Source organism: Protopterus annectens, chromosome 6.part0 (genome assembly GCF_019279795.1).
Source record: "Protopterus annectens isolate FY-2018-M chromosome 6.part0, PAN1.0, whole genome shotgun sequence".
Lineage (NCBI taxonomy): Eukaryota > Metazoa > Chordata > Ceratodontiformes > Protopteridae > Protopterus > Protopterus annectens.
In genome coordinates, this window is record NC_056737.1 from 318,892,920 (window position 1) to 318,913,128 (window position 20,209).

Sequence of the window (20,209 nt, forward strand, 5' to 3'; positions counted from 1 at the left end):
GAGATTGGTTGTGATCAGATCTCACCAGTGAGGGGCATACTTCGGCGTTGAACATTGTGCTCCCATGTTCGTGATGATGAGATCAAGTATGTTTTCTCCTCTTGTGGGGATGGTGACTAGTTGTTCCATGGCATTTGAGTTTATGAATTCCAGGAACTTTTGGGCTAGAGTGTGTGGGCTTGAGTAGTGTTCCCAGTCTATATTAGGGTAGTTGAAGTCACCTAGTATGATGGTGTTCGGAGATACATTGATCCTCTCCAGTGTTTTCAGGAAGGCCATATGAGGTTCCTGAGTTTGCGAGGGTGGCCTGTAACATGCTACAAATTGCAGAACAGTCTTGCCTATGGGCACCTTCAAGAATGCATGGATCATGCAATCCCAAATAAAACCAGACCCATTCCCCAAAGGCAGGCGCCGGTCTGGTGGACCCCAGCCATAAACAAACTTTACAACAGGAGGAGGAAGCTACTACATGACAGAGCAAAATCCCTAAAAGGGAAGGCATCTCTGATCAGTAATAGCAAAAACCACGATCACTCATAAAATCATCCAAAGGCCAACTTTGAGAAAAATCGCAAAAGACACAAAAGACAATGACAAGGCCTTCTTTAGCTATATTAGAAACCTGGGTGGAAACTCCCAGATATGCTCAGAGTTAGTCCAAAATGACACAAAATACACTGAACCCACTGACATTGCCAACATTCTGGCAGACAGGTTCAGTGCAAATTTCTCCTCCCCAAAAGGTGAAATAACTATCCCAGTAGAGTATAGCCTCCTAACATCTCAGATGCCCAGGTGAGCCGCCCTCTCTAAAGCTAAAAACACAGCATCAATCAGACCCGGATGGTGTCCCGGGCTGTGTGCTACATGAACTCAAGAGGAACTAAACCCACACATAAGGCTGCTGTTTAATCTTAGCCTTACTACAGGATCGTACCCAAAGAGTGGCATGCGGCAACAGTGGTCCCACTTCACAAAGGCGGTGCTTCTCGGACCCTGGAAATTACCGCCCATAAGCAGCGAGCCTGGTCTGCAAAGCTATGGAGAGGATCATTATGGAGCTCATAAACAAAGACATTGGGGACCTACAGACATTGGATCTTACCCAATTTGGCTTTGTCAAGGGCAGATCCTGCCTTTTGAACTTGGTCGACTTTTTGAAACAGTCACTAAGGCCATTGATGAGGGCAAGGCAGTTCACACAGCCTACCTTGACCTTGCAAAAGCCTTTGACACAATACCCCACTCGGGCATCATAGACAAACTCACCAGCTTAAATGTAAACCCATATGTCACAAGATGGGTTGCAAACTGGCTCAAGGACAGAACCCACAGGGTCAGAGTTGCTGGAGCTATGTCAGACTCTAAGCCAGTCTGGCGGTGTCCCACAGGGTCAGTCCTGGGACCCCTCTTGTTCGGCATTTATTTTTCGGTACAGGCAAACATAGGAGGATTGTGGCTGACAAAGTTCGCAGATGACTGCAAACTGGACGCCATAATTGATACTCCAGCGGACACAAACATCCTTCAGAAAGGCCTCATAGAAACGGATAATTGGTGCCAGAGCCATGGCCTTAAGCTGAATGCCAAGAAATGTATAGTCATACCCTTTGGGAAAAACAAGGTACCGACAAATTACCACATAGGCGGTAATCCATTAGGTACGGAAGAGGTAATCAGGGACCTAGGGACCCAGGTTGACAGTAACCTCTCATTTGACACTCACATTGCCAAAGTGGTTAGGAAGACCTTCTATATTGCCCACCTTATCATGAAGGGTTTCACATCTAGATCAAGAGAGATCATTGTGCCCCTGTACTCTTCTCTTATCAGGCCAATGATTGAGTACAATGCCCTATTTGGGATGTATCTCACCCGACACCTGCAGCAGTTGGAAAGACCCCAAAAGTTCCTCACCAAGAGGATAAAGGGTCTTAAACATGTCATATGCTGCCCGACTTAAAAAAACTCCAGCTCTATTCAGTGCATACACGCCTACTCAGAGGTGATCTGTGCCTGACGTACAAGGCCATGTCCAATCCTGAATTAATGGACATGCTCCACCTCAGAAAATCCAAATCCATCAGAGCCACGAGAACAAGTGACTTAAACCTCAACACAGAAATAAATAGAACGTGCTGGAGGGACAGATTCATAACCCAGAGGCTCCCTACACTCTGGAACAGAATCCCAGTCCATGTTAGGCAGAGCTCCTCACCGACTCTATTCAAGAGAAATCTCGACGAGTGGATGGGAGATCGTAAGTTTACCCCGGGGGTCATCTCTGTGTCACTACTAGACAGAGGCATAGTAAACTAAACCCTAAAAGGGTGTAGTATTCTCATCCTAAGGGGTGGTGTAAGCCACATACACTCTGGCTAGGCTTATAAATGCCCTAGGGCAGATAGCCTAGTACGAACCTATGAACCTATGAACCTATAAATAGATTCCTCATCGACATTGTAATTAAATAACAGCACTTTACTAGATGCTTCTAGCAAATCATATTTCTTAGATCTGGTTGTCTTACTTCAGCAGATCTGTATAATGGGATTGCCTTCTTACCAGTGTGGAAAAAATTAATAATCTGTGTATATGGGAATATCATTTGGATTGTTGTTACTCAGCTTGACTTTTACCATTGCCTAAACCTGCACTGAATTTGAAAATTTTTAGTCTGTCTTACTGATGTCAACTATAGATATTTTATAATATTATATAAACTCCATTTTTTGTTATAGTTGTATAGCGTTTCACCTCTCATGATGTATTAACCTATAGCCATTCATTTTCTTTCCTTCATTTTTTTCTTGTACATTATGTTTTATAATTGTTTGCTCAAAATATTAGCAACTTTCAGTTTATAAACACAGATAAGTGATTTTTCATAATTGTTTTTAGGTTGATCGTCCTAGAAAAAGACGAAAACAGCATCACCTTGTCACCTGGAGAAAATGGCCCTCAAATCCTCATCACTGCAAAACCATTCCAGTTAGATATCTCATTGCAACAAGAGCTGGTGCTGAGTGTGAATTCACTTGGCTTGCTGTATTTTGAGCACTTACAGCCCAAGCCTGAACAGAAGTGAGGTTTACATTTATTTGTATGTCCAGGAACAGAGTGATCTCTTTCTTTCCACACATTTGTTTAGCTGTAAATGTAATGAGCAATATATTGCCATAACTGTCACATTGTTAGAAAACAACCATCATTTTAGTCCAGATTTGCAGTTTGTATTGCTTTGGCATGTGACATTATTCTAGCCTCTGATACTCTCTTGCATTGCAGAAATGCTTTGCCTTTCTGTGTTTTGGTTCTTTATTCCTCCTGTGAAGTAACCATACCACTTGCTATTTTGGATTTCCCTTCCCTTCCCTTTGGAACCCTTTCGTCATAGACAGCATCTTTAACACCATTTGGATACAGTTAGTTCTGTTACATGTATTAGGTATAATCACTTTACTGAGCTGAATTCCATGACACAGAGAAAGGTTTGAGCATTACAGAAGAGGCTTGCATATATTTAGACCACCAAGTAGCTGAAAGAAATGGCATTGGCTGATCAGCTACTCACTAAGACATCTGATACGTTAAAAGTAAAAGTTCTCATTGGGAGTTTTATCTTCTAAATCTCCTAAATTAATGCACTACCTTCTGAGACTGTACTAGAACCTTTCAGGTGTTTTCTCTATATGATTCAGTGGATGAGTGTGAAATGTCTCTTCAATGATCTTCGCAATAATTTGTCTAATAAGATGCCAAACAGGAGCAAGCCCAGCACTGAGCCTTGGGGTACTCCTCTGGGGACTAGTTTCTTGGTGGAGGTGGTGTCACTGATCTGGACTTCTTGGGTCATATCTGTAGGGGTAAATGCCTTGGTCAGAGAGCTTGTCAACAATGCCTGAGTAAAGTATTATATCATATGCTGTGGCCAGATCAAGATAAGCAGCGTTCACTGTTTTACCCTCATCCAGTGTCTTGGTGACTTTCTCAAAGAAGCTAACCAGGTTAAGTAGGCATGACCTTCCCTTAACAAAGCCAAACTGGGATGGTTCAAGTGTCCGCATGTATCCTCGTTTGTCATTTCCATGATAGTTTATGTGGCTTTACATATTAGATTTGTTAGACTGATGGGTCTGTAGTTCCCTGGGTCACTTGATGATCTGCCCTTTTGGAGGGGAATGACTGTTACAGTCCACCATTCACTTAGAACATAACCTGTTTCATAGTTGAAGAGTGCCTCCAAAATAGTCCTGATGGGTCATGTTTTAAACTGTTCAGGAGGCAACCAGGAATGTTATCAGGACCCATGGAGTTAATGTTCTTGACTTTAGCAAGTGCCCACCAGCATCTGGTCCCTGCTGATAGTTGGGGAAGTATGTTGGAGGGGATTTCTCCAGGTGTAGCTGGGGGGGGCGGGTGAAGTTTGAGCTAATTTGTCTGCCACTAAATTTGCCATGTCATCCTGATCAGTAAAGGTAGTACCATTCATCACCAGTTCAGCAAACTGCTATGTGTTGCCTTTAAGTTTCTGGACATAGTTGAAGCAGGCCTTGTGATTATCCTTAGCCTGCGAGGCTGTCCTGACCTCCCAATTGCCCTTGTTGGACTTAATTAGACCTCTTAGTTTCTTTTTTAGTTGTTTTAGAAAATATGAGAATAATTGATTAATTGATTAGTCCCTGAGGTGTATACTGGGGGAAGAAAGCGCTTAACAATAAAGAGACTGGAGTAACATACTCTTTGTGAGCATTTTGTTTCATGTGTTGTGCTTATGGTGCAGCTACTTGCTCATATTGGCACCTTTGAAGTTTTATTAGTCTTTTTTAGTTGCATAAGAGTACACTTGTCTTTAAGAAAGTTGCTTTTCCTGATTTTGGCTATAAGTTTTTTTCTTTTATTATATACCCTGTGTAGGTGAGGATTCTACCAATGGGATTTGTTTTTAGTGTTTGCTTTGGGTTTATCTTTCTGATCCAACTAGTGAGGACATGACATGGGCAGGGGTAGTACAACTTTCTCCCATGTTGGAGCATGTACTGTCTGTTCCAGGGTGTTTGTGTAAATAAAGTCCAGGAAGCATTGTGCCTGTGAGTTTGAGGCAGTGTAGGTTTCCCATTCTATAGAGGGGTACTTAAAGTCTGCCATGAATAGGGTGTTTGTTTGTCAGACCCTAGGGTGAGAGATGGTGACCTGTAGCTAACCATGATTTGATGAGGCACCTTATCTGTGGTTACTTTCACATGGATGAGCTCCATGGTATCATCCTGTTGAACCAACCTGGAGACATGTCTGTTGCTAACATAGATTGAAACACCTCCACCTTTGGCCCCAGTCTGTGCTGTTGTTGGTCTAAATGTGTGGAATGCACCATAGCCTTACACTGCTAGAATACTTTATATTGCCATATATATCATTATGTTAAACCAAGTCTCAGTCACAGCACAGACATCTACACTTTCCAGAGTGAAGAAGGCTTGAAGGGTGTGGAGTTTTTTGTTTAGACTGCTAGCATTGAGCAGTAACACCTTAAGGTTGCTTGTAGACTTTTTCACTATGTCGGTAGTTTTATCTTTTTGGCATTGCCTAAAAAGGCTCTAAGTGGGTGGATAAAGTTTTAGAGAATGTCTGAAGGGGGGGGGGGGGCAGGTGCAGCCCATCTTTAGCAAAGAAGCTTGGTCTTTTGACCTTGTCCTCCCATGCTGACAGATATTAGATTCCCCTGGAGTGACACCAGAAGCTAAGCCAGTTATTAAAATCAATCATTCTGTGTTCATAATGTGGCATTATCCATGGTGCAGGTAGAATGCTGCTCAGTGAAAAGCTTATAACAATCTGTGACACATATTCTGAGGGATGCATTATGTCATTTTTCATGTAGTCCAGTGAGGTACATCTCAGGTCATTTACACCACGTGGACTATAATAGAATCATACTGGTGTCTTGGATGCAGTGATTTGAGCATGTGCGTGATATTGTGGATCCTGGCCCCAGATAGACAACTAACTGTTGTCTTCTCCATGTCTAACATGGTGAGTAGGGCATCTGTGTGATGCACAATGGAGTACCCAATGACAAGAGTATTAGATAAAGTACATGCTTGCCTTATGGGCTTTGCTCTTGGGGGACCATTGGGTGTAGGCTTACGTGAGATGTGTGGTGATGTTTTTGGTGTGTGTTTAAGTAATTGCTGTGGAGCAGTGTTGCCATTAGATGGTTTTGGAAGACTTTGAGATTTGGAAAAGTTTCTTTTAAGTGCCTCAGCATAAGACAATCTGTGAGTGTGTGAGGGATGTAATTTGGTACTCCTGACAGCCGTGGTAGTATGCGAGATTTTTGCCTGCAAGGAAGTTGTGTATTTACATCTGTAGCATACCTGGTTATTTTCTTTAATGATTAATGTACTGTATATCTGTGTTTGCCGAACAACATATTGGCAAAAAAGTGGGGGGGGGGGGTCACTGCTTTGACAAGCACAACATCATGGGATTGTATGCAGCTGCTGTCTTTTAGGCAGTCTGATTGGCACCAGCTAGTAATCAGTGGTGCTGTAATTGTGTACAGTTGGGAAGGAATAGTTTGTGTATGTACTCTAGTACAATGCCTTGGGCATAGGACAAGACTACACACAATATTGTGCTGTTTTGCATGCAACCATTTATTAAATGTTAACTGCTTTAGGAAGCAGATATCCTGGCTGAGTGAGTTTGCTTATGTATTTGTATATATGTGTTAACTTACACATGTAAAAATATATATAGTTTTATATATATATATATATATATCTACACTGTTTGTGTTTGTATGTATATTTCTACAAGTATATATCAAGCCCCAAACGCGCGCGCGCGCACACACACACACACACACACACACACACACACACACACACACACACACAGACAAATATACTGTATTGCCCACATCCAGCACATACATGTAATTCTGCCAAAAACTACCACATTCAAGTCTGAAAAAATATACCTACATATACATGTGTGTGTGTGTGTGTGTGTGTGTGTGTGTGTGTATATATATCAAACAGAACAACTGAAACACATTATTGACTTTCTAAAACTGTCCGGTATAAATGAGCACAAACACACGTGCACATCCACCACTCAAAATATGTTTTATATGGTAGGCTTCAGTTTATCACCACCAGCTTATATGTCTTAGCTCCTCAGTCATTTAGATGTGACCAAAGCAAGTCTTCCACTGCACTGTTGTAGTCGATGTAACCCAGCTGACTACAGCAGTGCTCATTTAGCCTTGTACTTGATAAAAAAACAAAGTCATGCAGAATTTTGACCAGCTGTGAAGTTGAAAAACGAAGCCATGCAGACTTTTGACCAGCTGTGAAGTTGAAGAACTCCATGGCAAATATGTATCCATGTAGATATATGTATATATAGCGATTAACTTTGTTGACTGTTCATCTTGTTGACAGTACTAACTGAGGTTCTGTGTTGCTGAAAAAGATAATCAGGTATGTGTGAGCTTTGAGAAAGAGTATGTGTATGTTTGTGGGGTTAGATAATGGGGTACTTTTAGTGTTGTGTGGGGGGGCAAGTAGGTAAGGGGATCAATAGTTTTAGTGTTGTGTATGTAGGTTGAAGAGCGAGAACGAGAGAGAGAGAGTGTGTGTGTGTGTGTGTGTGTGTGTGTGTGTGTGTGTGTGTGTGTGTGTGTGTGTGTGTGTGTGTGTGCATTTGTGTGTGCATTTGTGTGAAGTAGTGGGCGATCTTCAGGGTTAGTGTTTGCTTAGGGGATAGTTGTGTTGAGCTGATTTGAGTGTGTGTGTGTTCGTGTCCAAGTGCCTTGATTAGTGGTGCTGTTAGGGAAAGGTTTTTTTTTAAGGTAATATGCAGGGTTGAGGTAGGTTTATACTTTACACACACCCTTACTCTTTTCGATAGGCACTGTGGGATCATTTTAATCCTCTTGAGTTATCACAAACTCAAACAGATGAGGCCATAGTTTAACATCTCACCTGGGGTATAAAGGTTAGATTCATTTTCCAGTTCATTCTCTGTCATCTTTTTTTATTGCAATAACTTTTTTTTTTTTTTTTGTGCGTGTGTGAAACTGGAGTGAGGGATGACTGGAAGGAGCCATTGTTTAGACTGCTATCAGGTGTGGTTCAGGTTTTTGCGGTTTTCTCTCTAGCCCTAGCAGCGCGTACCCATTAAGGTGCTTGTGTGAGGGGTACAGTTACCCATCTTCAGTGGATGTCCCCTCACTTCCACAAGAGGCTTTTCTACCAGGCAACCTTACCCATAACTCACCCCCTCACCACATGAGTGGTGGTTTCTCTGGTCTCCGCCAGGGAGATCATGCTACCCAGTGTGTCTCTGGGTGCATGCGGCTCCCCCCTTCGACTAGAGAGTTGAGTAGGCCATACCCCTTCACAATTCGTTCTTCCCTGTCTGTCTCCTCCAGTGCTGTTAATTGACCCTGGTCTCCTGGGTCACAGTCAGAACTCTATCCTTATGTATCACAGAGCCAGGCTAGATCTAAAGTGCTTTATTGAACTGACGGCAGCTTTGATCAAATCATGTCAAGTTACTAGTTTTTTTTAAATATTTTTTTAATGGGGGATTTGCAAATCCTGTTACAGTCCTGCACTGGATATAACCAAATCCCAGGTTGCTGCATCTATGAAGTAAGGGAAAATTCTGCTTTATATCAATCTGTGAAGTTTATCAGAATTTGAATAATCAGTTAAAAGCCACCATTTATTTGGCAATTTTCAGTCGATTATTTTAAACATCCATCCTTTGTCATTATCTTCTGTGTGCTGTATCGTCCCTGAGATGTTATATAAAAGGGATAAGAGGAACACCATGATTTATTTATTTATTTATTTTTGTACTCAACCTACTAACCCTTCTTACACACGACAGCCTGAAACGTCTAACACTTTTCCTGTTTATTCACTGCTAGCATGAACTTTGCCTGGCAGACTTTCTCAGCATATTGCTTCCTTAGCTTCGGTGAAGAATTACTGTTCAGTGCAGAATCATGGTGAGGCAGTAGGTTTGAGGGTCATGTGATTGACAGTCAGTTGCGTTTTCCACTGTTTTTGTTGCCCTACCACTAAAGCAGTGGTATTCAGCAACATTGGTGGAATTCTGAGTGAGCACAAAGGGTGGTGTAGATATTGTACCATGTGTTCCACATCCCTTAAGATGCCTTCCTACAGTTTGCCTTTTTCCATATCCACCAGGATTTTCCCCTAACCATTGCTCTGCTTTCTCATCTGCAGTTTCAGTACCTCCATGCTCCATGCCTGGCAGACTTTCTCAGCATATTGCTTCCTTAGCTTCGGTGAAGAATTACTGTTCAGTGCAGAATCATGGTGAGGCAGTAGGTTTGAGGGTCATGTGATTGACAGTCAGTAGCGTTTTCCACTGTTTTTGTTGCCCTACCACTAAAGCAGTGGTATTCAGCGACATTGGTGGAATTCTGAGTGAGCACAAAGGGCGGTGTAGATATTGTACCATGTGTTCCACATCCCTTAAGATGCCTTCCTACAGTTTGCCTTTTTCCATATCCACCAGGATTTTCCCCTAACCATTGCTCTGCTTTCTCATCTGCAGTTTCAGTACCTCCATGCTTCACCCCAGGAGACGAGAGCAGGCTGTTATCTTTTCAGCACCCTCCTCTGATCCACTGGAATCTCAGGTTGCAAAGTCTGCATTTGTTCTAGTGAGTGGTATTTGTACTTCATTGTTACTTTGAATGTTACTTTTCCTTTTGTATCCTTTCTTGAATACAGTGGTTCATTTTAACCTGTTGTAGCAGTATGTTTCTTCAGATTTCTTCCTGCTGATACCCAGCCTGTGCATGTTTTAACCACTGAAAGTCCAGTTCTGTACAGCTAGTTGGTGTATTGTCAGGATGGCACCCCCAGTACACATTATTCATTGTACTCTGTAGGTTTTCCACCACAGCCATGAGTACTGTTTCTTGTATAGTAACTCATACCACCATGTATCCAGCTTCCCTTAGTAATGATTTGGAATGACAAATTGGAGTGAGTAAAACAGGAGGATCATTGTAGAGGCCCATATTAGTTTTCATGAACTGAATGATCGTGTAAAAGCCCTGTTTTGAGGCTTTCGATCTTGTTACAACTATTTTTTCCTTCTAATATTCTGGTGGACAAGAAGAGCTGTAGTGGGAGTATGAGTATCAGCTTCATAGGGTCGTAGTGGTGCCTGCGCAGATAGTCACATCCATGAACGAGCAGCTTTCCCGTGCTGCACCTATTTTATGCTACACCACCCTACTGAGGCACATATAGAAGTGAACAGAAATGGTTTACCTAGGATGACAGCCCATCATTGTTCATGTCTAATCCCCAGTGTAGAGTGGCTGTGATTTGCTGAGACACACAGGAGTTGGTAAATGGGATGGGTTGGACGGTGGAGAAGAAGAAAAATGTGACATTACTTATACAAAAGTTAACTGCTAGGATGTTAAAGAAGACAAGGTGGAGCGGACGAATAGGTATGAGGCAAGGAGAAGAAGTGAACACCTTCAGGATTACACTCATTTTATTATTACTGGGAGGCTGTGTTGGACAGTGTATATGTATTTATCTGTGTTGTGTGTGCACATCCATGCAAGCTCATGTAGTTGTGTCCAGTGATGTATTGGAACCTTGTTCAAAATAATTTCTTTTCCTTGCACCCAGTGACTGCTGGTATAAGCTGTCTCCCCCCTGTCATTCTGTATTAGAAGAAGTGGGTAATCAGTGAATGAATGGAATTAGCGAATGACCTGTACTTAAGCCTGTTTGGTGTGTGGCAGAATTCAGTACATCATAGCTTATTTGAGGGCACTTCTTGATGTTTGTATTTGTTGAGTTCTGGGACACATGAGATTGGTTAAAGAGGAGCTCTTCAAATAAAGTCTGTCAAATACAAAGATGTAAAATTCATTAATAAATATGGTGTATGAGTGTGCCCTATTAGTCTGTTGTAGGATCTTACCTTACTACCTACATATAAGGTTGTTTTTCAAAACCAAGTGCACTCCATTGCAACACCCTAAATCACTTACTAATCTGCGTTTCCCAACATACATAATTCAATAATGCCTACACTAAGTTTACACTATTCTGAGTATGCAGACAACACAGGCATAACTCACACCTTCTTTCTCTCAAGTTTAGTTTTCCTACTGATTTTCTTGTAGCTTTAAATACTGACAGGGATTCATAAAGGTTACCACAAAGTGTAGAGTACATGTATACCTAGTGTAATATTTCTAAGAGGCTAGAAAGCACAAAAATATGATGTTCATCGTGTTACACTGCTGCAGTCATTACACTTGGGTTATCCTGCCATCAGGCAGTCCCGCAGTCCACCAGAGTTCTAAAGTCTTGGTCCAGCGTCAGTTGCTGTCGCTTCTTCCCTGACGTCAGTACGCCAGGGGTATATAAGATGCATCCGATGCCATTTTCTTCAGTCTTTTTTGCCGCGTGGTACCCGAAGCAGAAGCAGTTTGCAAGTGCTGGTCGGTCGACTCCTGAGATTTTCAAAGTCAAATTTCAGATCCGAAGTCTTCAATAAAGCTAAGTACCCCGTTGGAGAACCTTTTTCTTGCCTCAGACCGATGTCAGAAAAAGTTAATAATTGTATTTCTTGTGGGAAGCAAATACCTCATAAGGACTTCCACTCTTACTATATTCCATGCCTTGGCTCTGATCACAACGTCACTAGTTGTCGATTTTGTGCTAGATTTAACAAACGCACTATAAAACGACGTTTTGCTTTGCACTACTTTGGCCGAAGGTTCAATTACACTATGCCGTCGAATCAACGGATGACCGCAATTCCAAAAAAACGCAAGGACAAGGATAAAGACAGGCATCCGAGGTCCAAAACCGACAACAAAACCTCTTCTAGGCCAGTCGCCGGTTCTCAGTGAGGTGCTTTCACAGCCCCTGACACCCGCTACCTCAGAGCCACAGGCCACCTCCGACTCCCACGTGGAGACAACTAGGCCTCTGGAAACTCAAGGTATTGGGCCTAACTAATCCCTCAGATGGGCCCGGAGCCGCTGAGCAGGCATTGGCTTCTGAGGGTGTTTTCAGACCTTCACAACTTACCATGAAAGCAACAGCCAAGACAAAAGTAAAGACAAAGAAGCAAGTACAGCATTCTCCTGGACAGTCCTCCATGCCTAAGAAACAGATGCTTAAAATGGCCGAAGACCTCATTACTCTAATCAGGGGTTCCCATCCCCCTCCTGAGAAAAGGCCTCGGCAGGTTGCAGACTATGATTCCTCTGATCAGGTTTCCATTTCCTCTGATTCCTCTTCAGACCAGGGATACTCTCTACCCCCCTATGAGGACTCTGATGCTGAAGAATCTATCCCTTCAGCCTCTCCTCCTGAGGATTATTCTTTTGGGGAAATTTTACATACCACGAGGGAGCATTTCTATTGGGAAAGTCAGGACTAGTCAGAATCCAAGAAAAGGCTCAGGGATTTCCTTTCATTGTCTCAGCACAGGCCCCTGGCTATTCCGCCTGTGCTAGATATTATCGATGATGTGTTCTCTGAATCCAGCTTATCTCCTGATTCTTTGCCCCCTGCACCAGCCAAGCCAGATAGGTATTACAGAGTCCCTGACTCTCACAAGTTTCTTTATAAACACCCTTCTGCTGATCCAGAAACTATTTCCCAGGGTCCAAAAGGGGTTAAGGCTTCCTTTGCAAAAAATCCAGAACACTCTGACGAGATTCCAGAGCTTTGGATAGATGGGGGAAGAACGTTTACACTTCTGCAACTTTAGCAGTAAGGGCTTTAAATTGCCAGTTTCACATGCTTAAGTACCAACAATATTTAATGGCTTAGTTAAAACAGAAAATGCTTGCAAGCGCAGAAGCTCCTGACTGTAAAGAAATGCAGGATTTATTGCATGCAGTTGAACAGGTGGGAAAACATACTCTGCAATGTGGTTTTGATTCTTTAGAGGCCTCTTGTAGAGTCGCAGTTACAGGTTCTGTGATTCGAAGACATGCTTGGTTAAAAGAACAGAGTTTACTTGATCATGTTAAGGCAACATTATTGGATGCTCCTTTACAGCATGATACCTTGTTTGGTGTTAAGGCAGAAGAGATGTTAAAGAAAATGGAGGATAAAGCTAAATCTATGCAAACAGTCAAGGATTTCTTGCAGGTACAGCCACCTCGATTTAGCAGAAATTGGCCAACAAAGAATTGGTCCTTTCCAGTGTCAGACAGGCCACAGAGAGGCAGATACAGATGCTCAAGAGGCAGCTCTCACCCCCAAGGCTCTAACAGACAATGACAGTGGGGCACCTCAACCCCAAAAGGAGGTGAGGATAAGTCTCAACCTTACAGGAAACAGTCTCAATGACTTCCCCCTTCGTACGCCAAGCACTTCCCTTTTGGCAGCCCCCTTAGGGGGAAATCTAGCACTTTTTTCTCAAAACTGGAAAACAATCACCCAAGACAAATGGGTTCTGAATATTGTGTCTCAAGGTTACAGGTTCCATTTTCATACTGTACCAAGGCTAAAAGGAATGCCAGACCTGCCACAAAATCAATGGGCAGAGGCACAAAAACAAATTTCAGCCCTCATGGACATGAGAGCTATTCAAAAAGTACCACAACAGGAACAAGGACAAGGATTTTACTCAAGGCTCTTTCTGGTCCCCAGAAAGGACAAGGCCTGGAGGCCCATACTAGACCTTTCAATTCTAAATACTTACCTGGATATTCCGAAATTCAAAATGTTGACATTACAGCAGCTTCTACCCATGCTGGGCAAGAAGGCTTGGCTTGTTACTCTGGACCTCAAAGAGACATACTTGCATGTCCCTATCAGACAGAATTGCAGAAGATACCTCAGATTCAAAGCTGGCACAATGCACTACCAATTCTCTGCACTGCCCTTTGGCTTATCTACTGCACCCAGGGTCTTTACAAAGTGCCTGGCACCAGTAATTGCATTTTGCAGACAAAAAGGAATTCAAATATATCCATACCTGGACGACTGCCTCATTCAAGCAGGGACAAAGGACATTCTTCTACAGCATCTGGCATTTGTAAAAAGGTTGCTAATTTCTCTAGGGTACACAGTAAATGAAAAGAAGTCAAAACTAGTGCCCTCACAACAGATTATATTCCTGGGTGCCAGCTTAACTACAACGGCCCAGATGGCTTATCTCACGCCAGACAAACAAGTTCAACTAACTCAATATTTTCAGTTACTGGCAAAAAAGTCCCATCTCCCTGCAAGAAAAATTCTGCAGGCCCTGGGATTCATGGCATCTTGCATACTACTAATACCATATGCCAGACTGCATATGAGGAAATTACAATGGTACCTAAAAAGTGTTTGGACTCAACACTCTCACAGTTTAGAAGCAATAATACCAATGATTCCCTGCCTACAACAGGAGTTTCGATGGTGGGCACAGGCATGTCACCTAAACAAGGGTCAGCCTTTTACCCTACCCACAGCCAGGCAGACTCTAACAACAGATGCTTCGGATTACGCCTGGGGAGCAGACATGGCAGGAAAATGCATTCAGGGCAAGTGGATCACAGACCAAATGCATCTTCACATCAATCAAAAAGAGATGTTGGCTGTTCAAAATGCCCTAACAGCTTTCAAGGACCTTCTGCATCCAGGACAATTATTATTGGACAGACAACACCACAGTAATGTGGTACATAAACAAGCAAGGGGGCACTCATTCTTATCCCCTATGCAGGCAAGCCATGATCTTGTGGAACACAGCTCTAACGTATCAAGTTCATCTGCAAGCACAATTCCTGCCAGGAAAGAAAAATACTCAGACGATCTAAGCAGAAATATCATGGACCCTCACGAATGGAAATTGAATCCACAAATCTTCAGCTTGGTAAGGCAAAAATGAGGATGCCCAGACATAGATCTCTTTGCCTCCCCACTGAATTCCCAACTACAAAAATTCTGCACAAGGACTTATCACACACAAGCATGGAAAGTGGATGCTGTCTCGTTCAGCTGGAAAAGCCTAAAAGTTTATGCCTTCCCACCACTGCCTCTCCTTTCAAAAGTACTCCTAAAAGCCAGACAAGAAAAACCACAGATGATCCTGATTGCTCCAGACTGGCCACGCCAGCACTGGTACCCAATCTTAAAGAACTTAGCTCTAGGCCCACCATGGATTTTGCCTCAAATTAAACACCTTCTGACTCAACAAAACAATCAGATCCTGCACAGTGAGCTCAAAACCCTAAACCTGGCTGCATGGCAGATTCATTAGTCAAACAGGCAACACTTCTCTCTAAAGCTGTTATGGATGTCATTTTGGAGGCCAGGAGGCCTAGCACCAGGAACGCTTACTCAGAAAAATGGAAGAGATTCTGCGCCTGGAACCAGGCTCAAAGCCTTGACCCTCTTGTCCCAAACATTCCCCAGATTTTACAATACTTAACTGAGATGCTGGACAAAGGCCTATCCTTCTCATCAATTAAGATCCACACCTCTGCCATTTCAGCAATTTACAACATGGATCCTCCTTTATTCTCTCATCCCTTGCTAAAGCAGTACCTCAGAGGGGCTAAAAACATAAGACCGCCCCAGAGAGCACCAACACCAACTTGGGACCTCAATTTTGTTTTGGAAAAACTGACCCTGCCACCTTTTGAGCCAGCCAGTACAGCCGGTCTAAAATTTTTATCATGGAAAACAGCTCTGTTCCTGGCAGTAACTTCAGCACGAAGAGTCTCAGAGCTACAGGCATTAATGGCAGTGGAACCTTTTATAATTTTTCATCAGGACAGGGTTTCTTTAAGGACAAACCCTACCTTTATGCCAAAGGTGGTATCTAGTGTGGCTCTTAACCAAACCATCCATTTGCCAACTTTTTATCCAAACCCCCAGAATAAAGGGGAGAAACTTCTGCACTCTTTGGACATACACAGGCAGCTACGCTTCTACTTGGACAAAACAAAAGCTTTCAGGAAAACTGAGCAACTGTTTGTAGCATATGCTGCAGGATCACAGGGCAAGGCTATCTCAAAGCAGACTATATCCAAATGGATAGGACACTGTATTCGTTACTGCTACACACAGCATGGAAAATCAGTCCCTAATAACATTAGGCCACATTCCACCAGGGCAACAGCCACTTCAACAGCCTTTCACAGAGGAGTACCTACCAAGGAAATTTTGGAGGCTGCAACCTGGAGTTCAATGCACACCTTTACCAAGCATTACCACTTGCCTCTTTACTCTAAATCCAGAGCAGGATTTGCCACTGCAGTTCTGCAGGGCCTCATAGCCAATCCTAACTCTTTATAGACCAGCCACCCAACCTTAGCTTTGGGATTCTACCCAAGTGTAATGACTGCAGCAGTGTAACACGATGAACATAGTACAGTTTTGAACCTACCATAAATGTAGATGTTCGAGTGTTCACACTGCTGTAGTCCAGGTTACCCTCCCTCCATCCCCTCTGTCCTAGCTGGACTTATCTATACCTTTCTATCCTGTACAACTTTTGTGGTGTATTTGCTTGTAACTGAAGGTATTGTTTTTATTTTATATGTATATTTTTTATTTGCAATATGTATTGCCTCCCTACTTGGGAGCACCTGACATCTGGGGCAAGAAAAACGGAAGAAAATGACGTCGGATGCATCTTATATACCCCTGGCGCACTGACGTCAGGGAAGAAGCAACAGCAACCGACGCCGGACCAAGACTTTGGAACTCTGGCTGACTGCGGGACCGCCTGACGGCAGGATAACCCAAGTGTATGACTGCAGCAGTGTGAACACTCGAACATCTACATTTATGGTAGGTACAAAACTGTACTTTGGGATATTCTTGAATACATATTATGTACAATTAGTGTACACTTTATTGAATCTGGCCCTATGTAATGTTAATGCTAGAAAATATTCATAGTTATGCTCTATATTTCTAGCATAATGGAAGTTCTTTATACTTTGTAATGACCCCTTTACATAACTATTATCTAGTACTGTATTATAAGGAGTAGGCAAACAAAAATGTATTTATAAGATATGTTGAATACAGTTCAGATTTTAAGGATTATTGTCTGTACTTTTAAAATTAACTGTAAACTGAATATTAGTGAAGTTTCCATTATTTTTTTTATTTACCCCATCTCTGAAAGACCCTACCTAGTGGCTGCACTACATGCACCCAGTTTGCCTTTTCATTTTGTGGGAATGGGAGTTGGGTATCACTAGTTTACGCAAGAGACCTACTTCCAGTTCTTTCTGGCCTGTGAAGCCTTAGTGGCCGATCTGTTCATCAAACAGTGAGAGCTGGGTAGTAGGAAGGGAGCCATTTAGCTCGTCCTTAGGTGTGGCCTGCCCTTAGACTGTCTGGGGACATGCAGTGACTGCCTGGTTGGAGAAGGAGGAGATGTGCATCCTCTAATACATCTCCTTTTCCCTGACTCCACATGGAAGTCCCTACTTGACTTAGAGTGAGCCAGCTGTCCCGATACAGGTGGGTGACATTTTTAACCAGTGCTTGGTGTTGTCAGAAGACTTAATCCAGGGTTGCTGGGGCTAGTCTTGGCACATCTGTACGTCTGTCTTGGGGGGATGACTTATGACCTACCCATTTCTCCCCACCTCACTTGTTGACCTAATGGTTAAGCCTGGGGGTGGTGGGCAGGTGTGCAGTGGAGACATGCAGTGTATTTCCCCACCTCTGTAGCATCTCAGCCAAGTCTCCAACCTATGCTGCCCTCTTTAGCCCATCTTCCAGTGTACCTTCCTCAGCGTCCACCAAGGATAGACATGGTAGGCATCCATAGGTCCACCCACTCACCCTGGGATGGTAACGCCCATCCCTGCCTTCCTACTGTTCTATCAGTCACCCATGCCACTAATTGATCCCGGGTGCCCAGGTCACATTACATGCTTTATCCCATTGGAGTCGATAATGGAAAGGGATAGTTATTTATCAGTAATTATACCCTCACTATGGCACAAATTTCCTTTGGATGTTCATATGTCATTATCATTGGAAATTTTTAAAATAAGGTTAAAAAAAGGTTTATGTATGGTTTCAAGGAATTTGCTTTCTTTAATGTTCATCAGATGTAAATGCAATAACAAGAAACTATAAAACAATGAAGCATGCTGCTATCTGGGGGGGCTGTAGTTACCACAGACAAGTACTTCCTTCGTCAGTGGTATTGCCTGTGGAAGTAATTCTATTAAAACACTGTAAGTTACTTATGGGCAGTAGAACAATTTAGTAGTACATTTTTAGTGCAATTTTACTAGGGCAAACATGAGGAATTATTACATTATGTTGTAAGTGTATACTACATCTGACAGAAGAATGTGTTGTTCTGTCATCCAAGACTCTGCAGTAGCTCTGAATGAGGTCCAGTGCACTACATCTTGCTGTCAGTATAAGCATTGCTGTCAGACAGTTGCTGTGCATCTCATCACTAGTATTACTGTATGTCAGTCACTGTGCATCTCATCACTGACACTGCAGTATATCAATTACTGTGCATCTCATCACTGACACTGCAGTAAATCAGTCACTGTGCATCTCATCACTGGTATTGCTGTATATCAGTTCTTGTGAGTCTCATCACTGATGCTGCCATGTATCAGTTACTGTGCGTCTTAACAGTGACACTGCTGTACATTAGTTCCCATACATCTCATCATTGACACTGCCGTATGCCAGTCACTGTGCATTTCGTCATTAACACTGTCATATATCAGTCACTGTGCATTTCGTCATTAACACTACTGTATGTCAGTCACTGTGCATTTCGTCATTTACACTGCTGTATGTCAGTCAGTGTGCATTCCTTCATTAGCACTGCCGTATGTCAGTCAGTGTGCATTTCGTCGTTAACACTGCCATATGTCAGTCACTGTGCATTTCGTCATTAACACTGCCATATGTCAGTCACTGTGCATTTCGTCATTAACACTGCCGTATGTCAGTCACTGTGCATTTCGTCATTTACACTGCTGTATTTCAGTCAGTGTGCATTCCTTCATTAACACTGCCATATGTAAGTCAGTGTGCATTTCGTCATTAACACTGCCATATGTCAGTCACTGTGCATTTCATTAACACTGCCATATGTCAGTCACTGTGCATTTCGTCATTAACACTGCCGTATGTCAGTCACTGTGCATTTCGTCATTAACACTGCCGTATGTCAGTCACTGTGCATTTCGTCATTTACACTGCTGTATGTCAGTCAGTGTGCATTCCTTCATTAACACTGCCGTATGTCAGTCAGTGTGCATTTCATCATTAACACTGCCATATGTCAATCACTGTGCATTTCATCATTAACACTGCCATATGTCAATCACTGTGCATTTCGTCATTAACACTGCCATATGTCAGTCACTGTGCATTTCGTCATTAACACTGCCATTTGTCAGTGTGCATTTCATCATTAACACTGCCGTATGTCAGTCAGTGTGCATTTCATCATTAACACTGCCATATGTCAGTCACTGTGCATTTTGTCATTAACACTACCGTATGTCAGTCAGTGTGCATTCCGTCATTAACACTGCCTATGTCAGTCAGTGTGCATTCCGTCATTAACACTGCCGTATGTCAGTCAGTGTGCATTCCGTCATTAACACTGCCGTATGTCAGTCAGTGTGCATTTCATCATTAACACCGCCGTACGTCAGTCACTGTGCATTTCGTCATTAACACTGTTGTATGTCAGTCACTGTACATTTCTTCATTAACACTGCCATATGTCAGTCAGTGTGCATTTCATCATTAACACTGCCGTATGTCAGTATGTGTGCATTTCATCATTAACACTGCCGTACGTCAGTCACTGTGCATTTCGTCATTAACACTGCCATATGTCAGTCACTGTGCATTTCGTCATTAACACTGCCGTATGTCAGTCAGTGTGCATTTCGTCATTAACACTGTCGTATGTCAGTCAGTGTGCATTTCGTCATTAACACTGCCGTACTTCAGTCACTGTGCATTTCATCATTAACACTGCTGTATGTCAGTCACTGTGCATTTTATTTTATTTTTATTTTATATTTGATTACTGGGTTGGTCTGATTGGGCAATCAGGTGCCCATTTTCACCAGAGACCCAGGGAGAAAAGCTACACATACATGACAATCATAAAAATACAAAAGCTTCACATACATGATAAAAATACA

The 20,209-nt window shown here is 42.7% G+C and overlaps 1 protein-coding gene across 1 annotated transcript in view; it reads left to right on the top strand.

Moving 5' to 3' along the window:
* GANC (glucosidase alpha, neutral C) overlaps window positions 1-20,209 on the top strand; it is a 981,067-nt gene that overhangs the window by 94,255 nt on the left and 866,603 nt on the right. Inside the window, exon 5 of the mRNA XM_044074070.1 lies at window positions 2,905-3,087. Coding sequence (XP_043930005.1) covers window positions 2,905-3,087 — 183 coding nt within the window. The remainder of the gene's footprint in view (window positions 1-2,904; window positions 3,088-20,209) is intronic.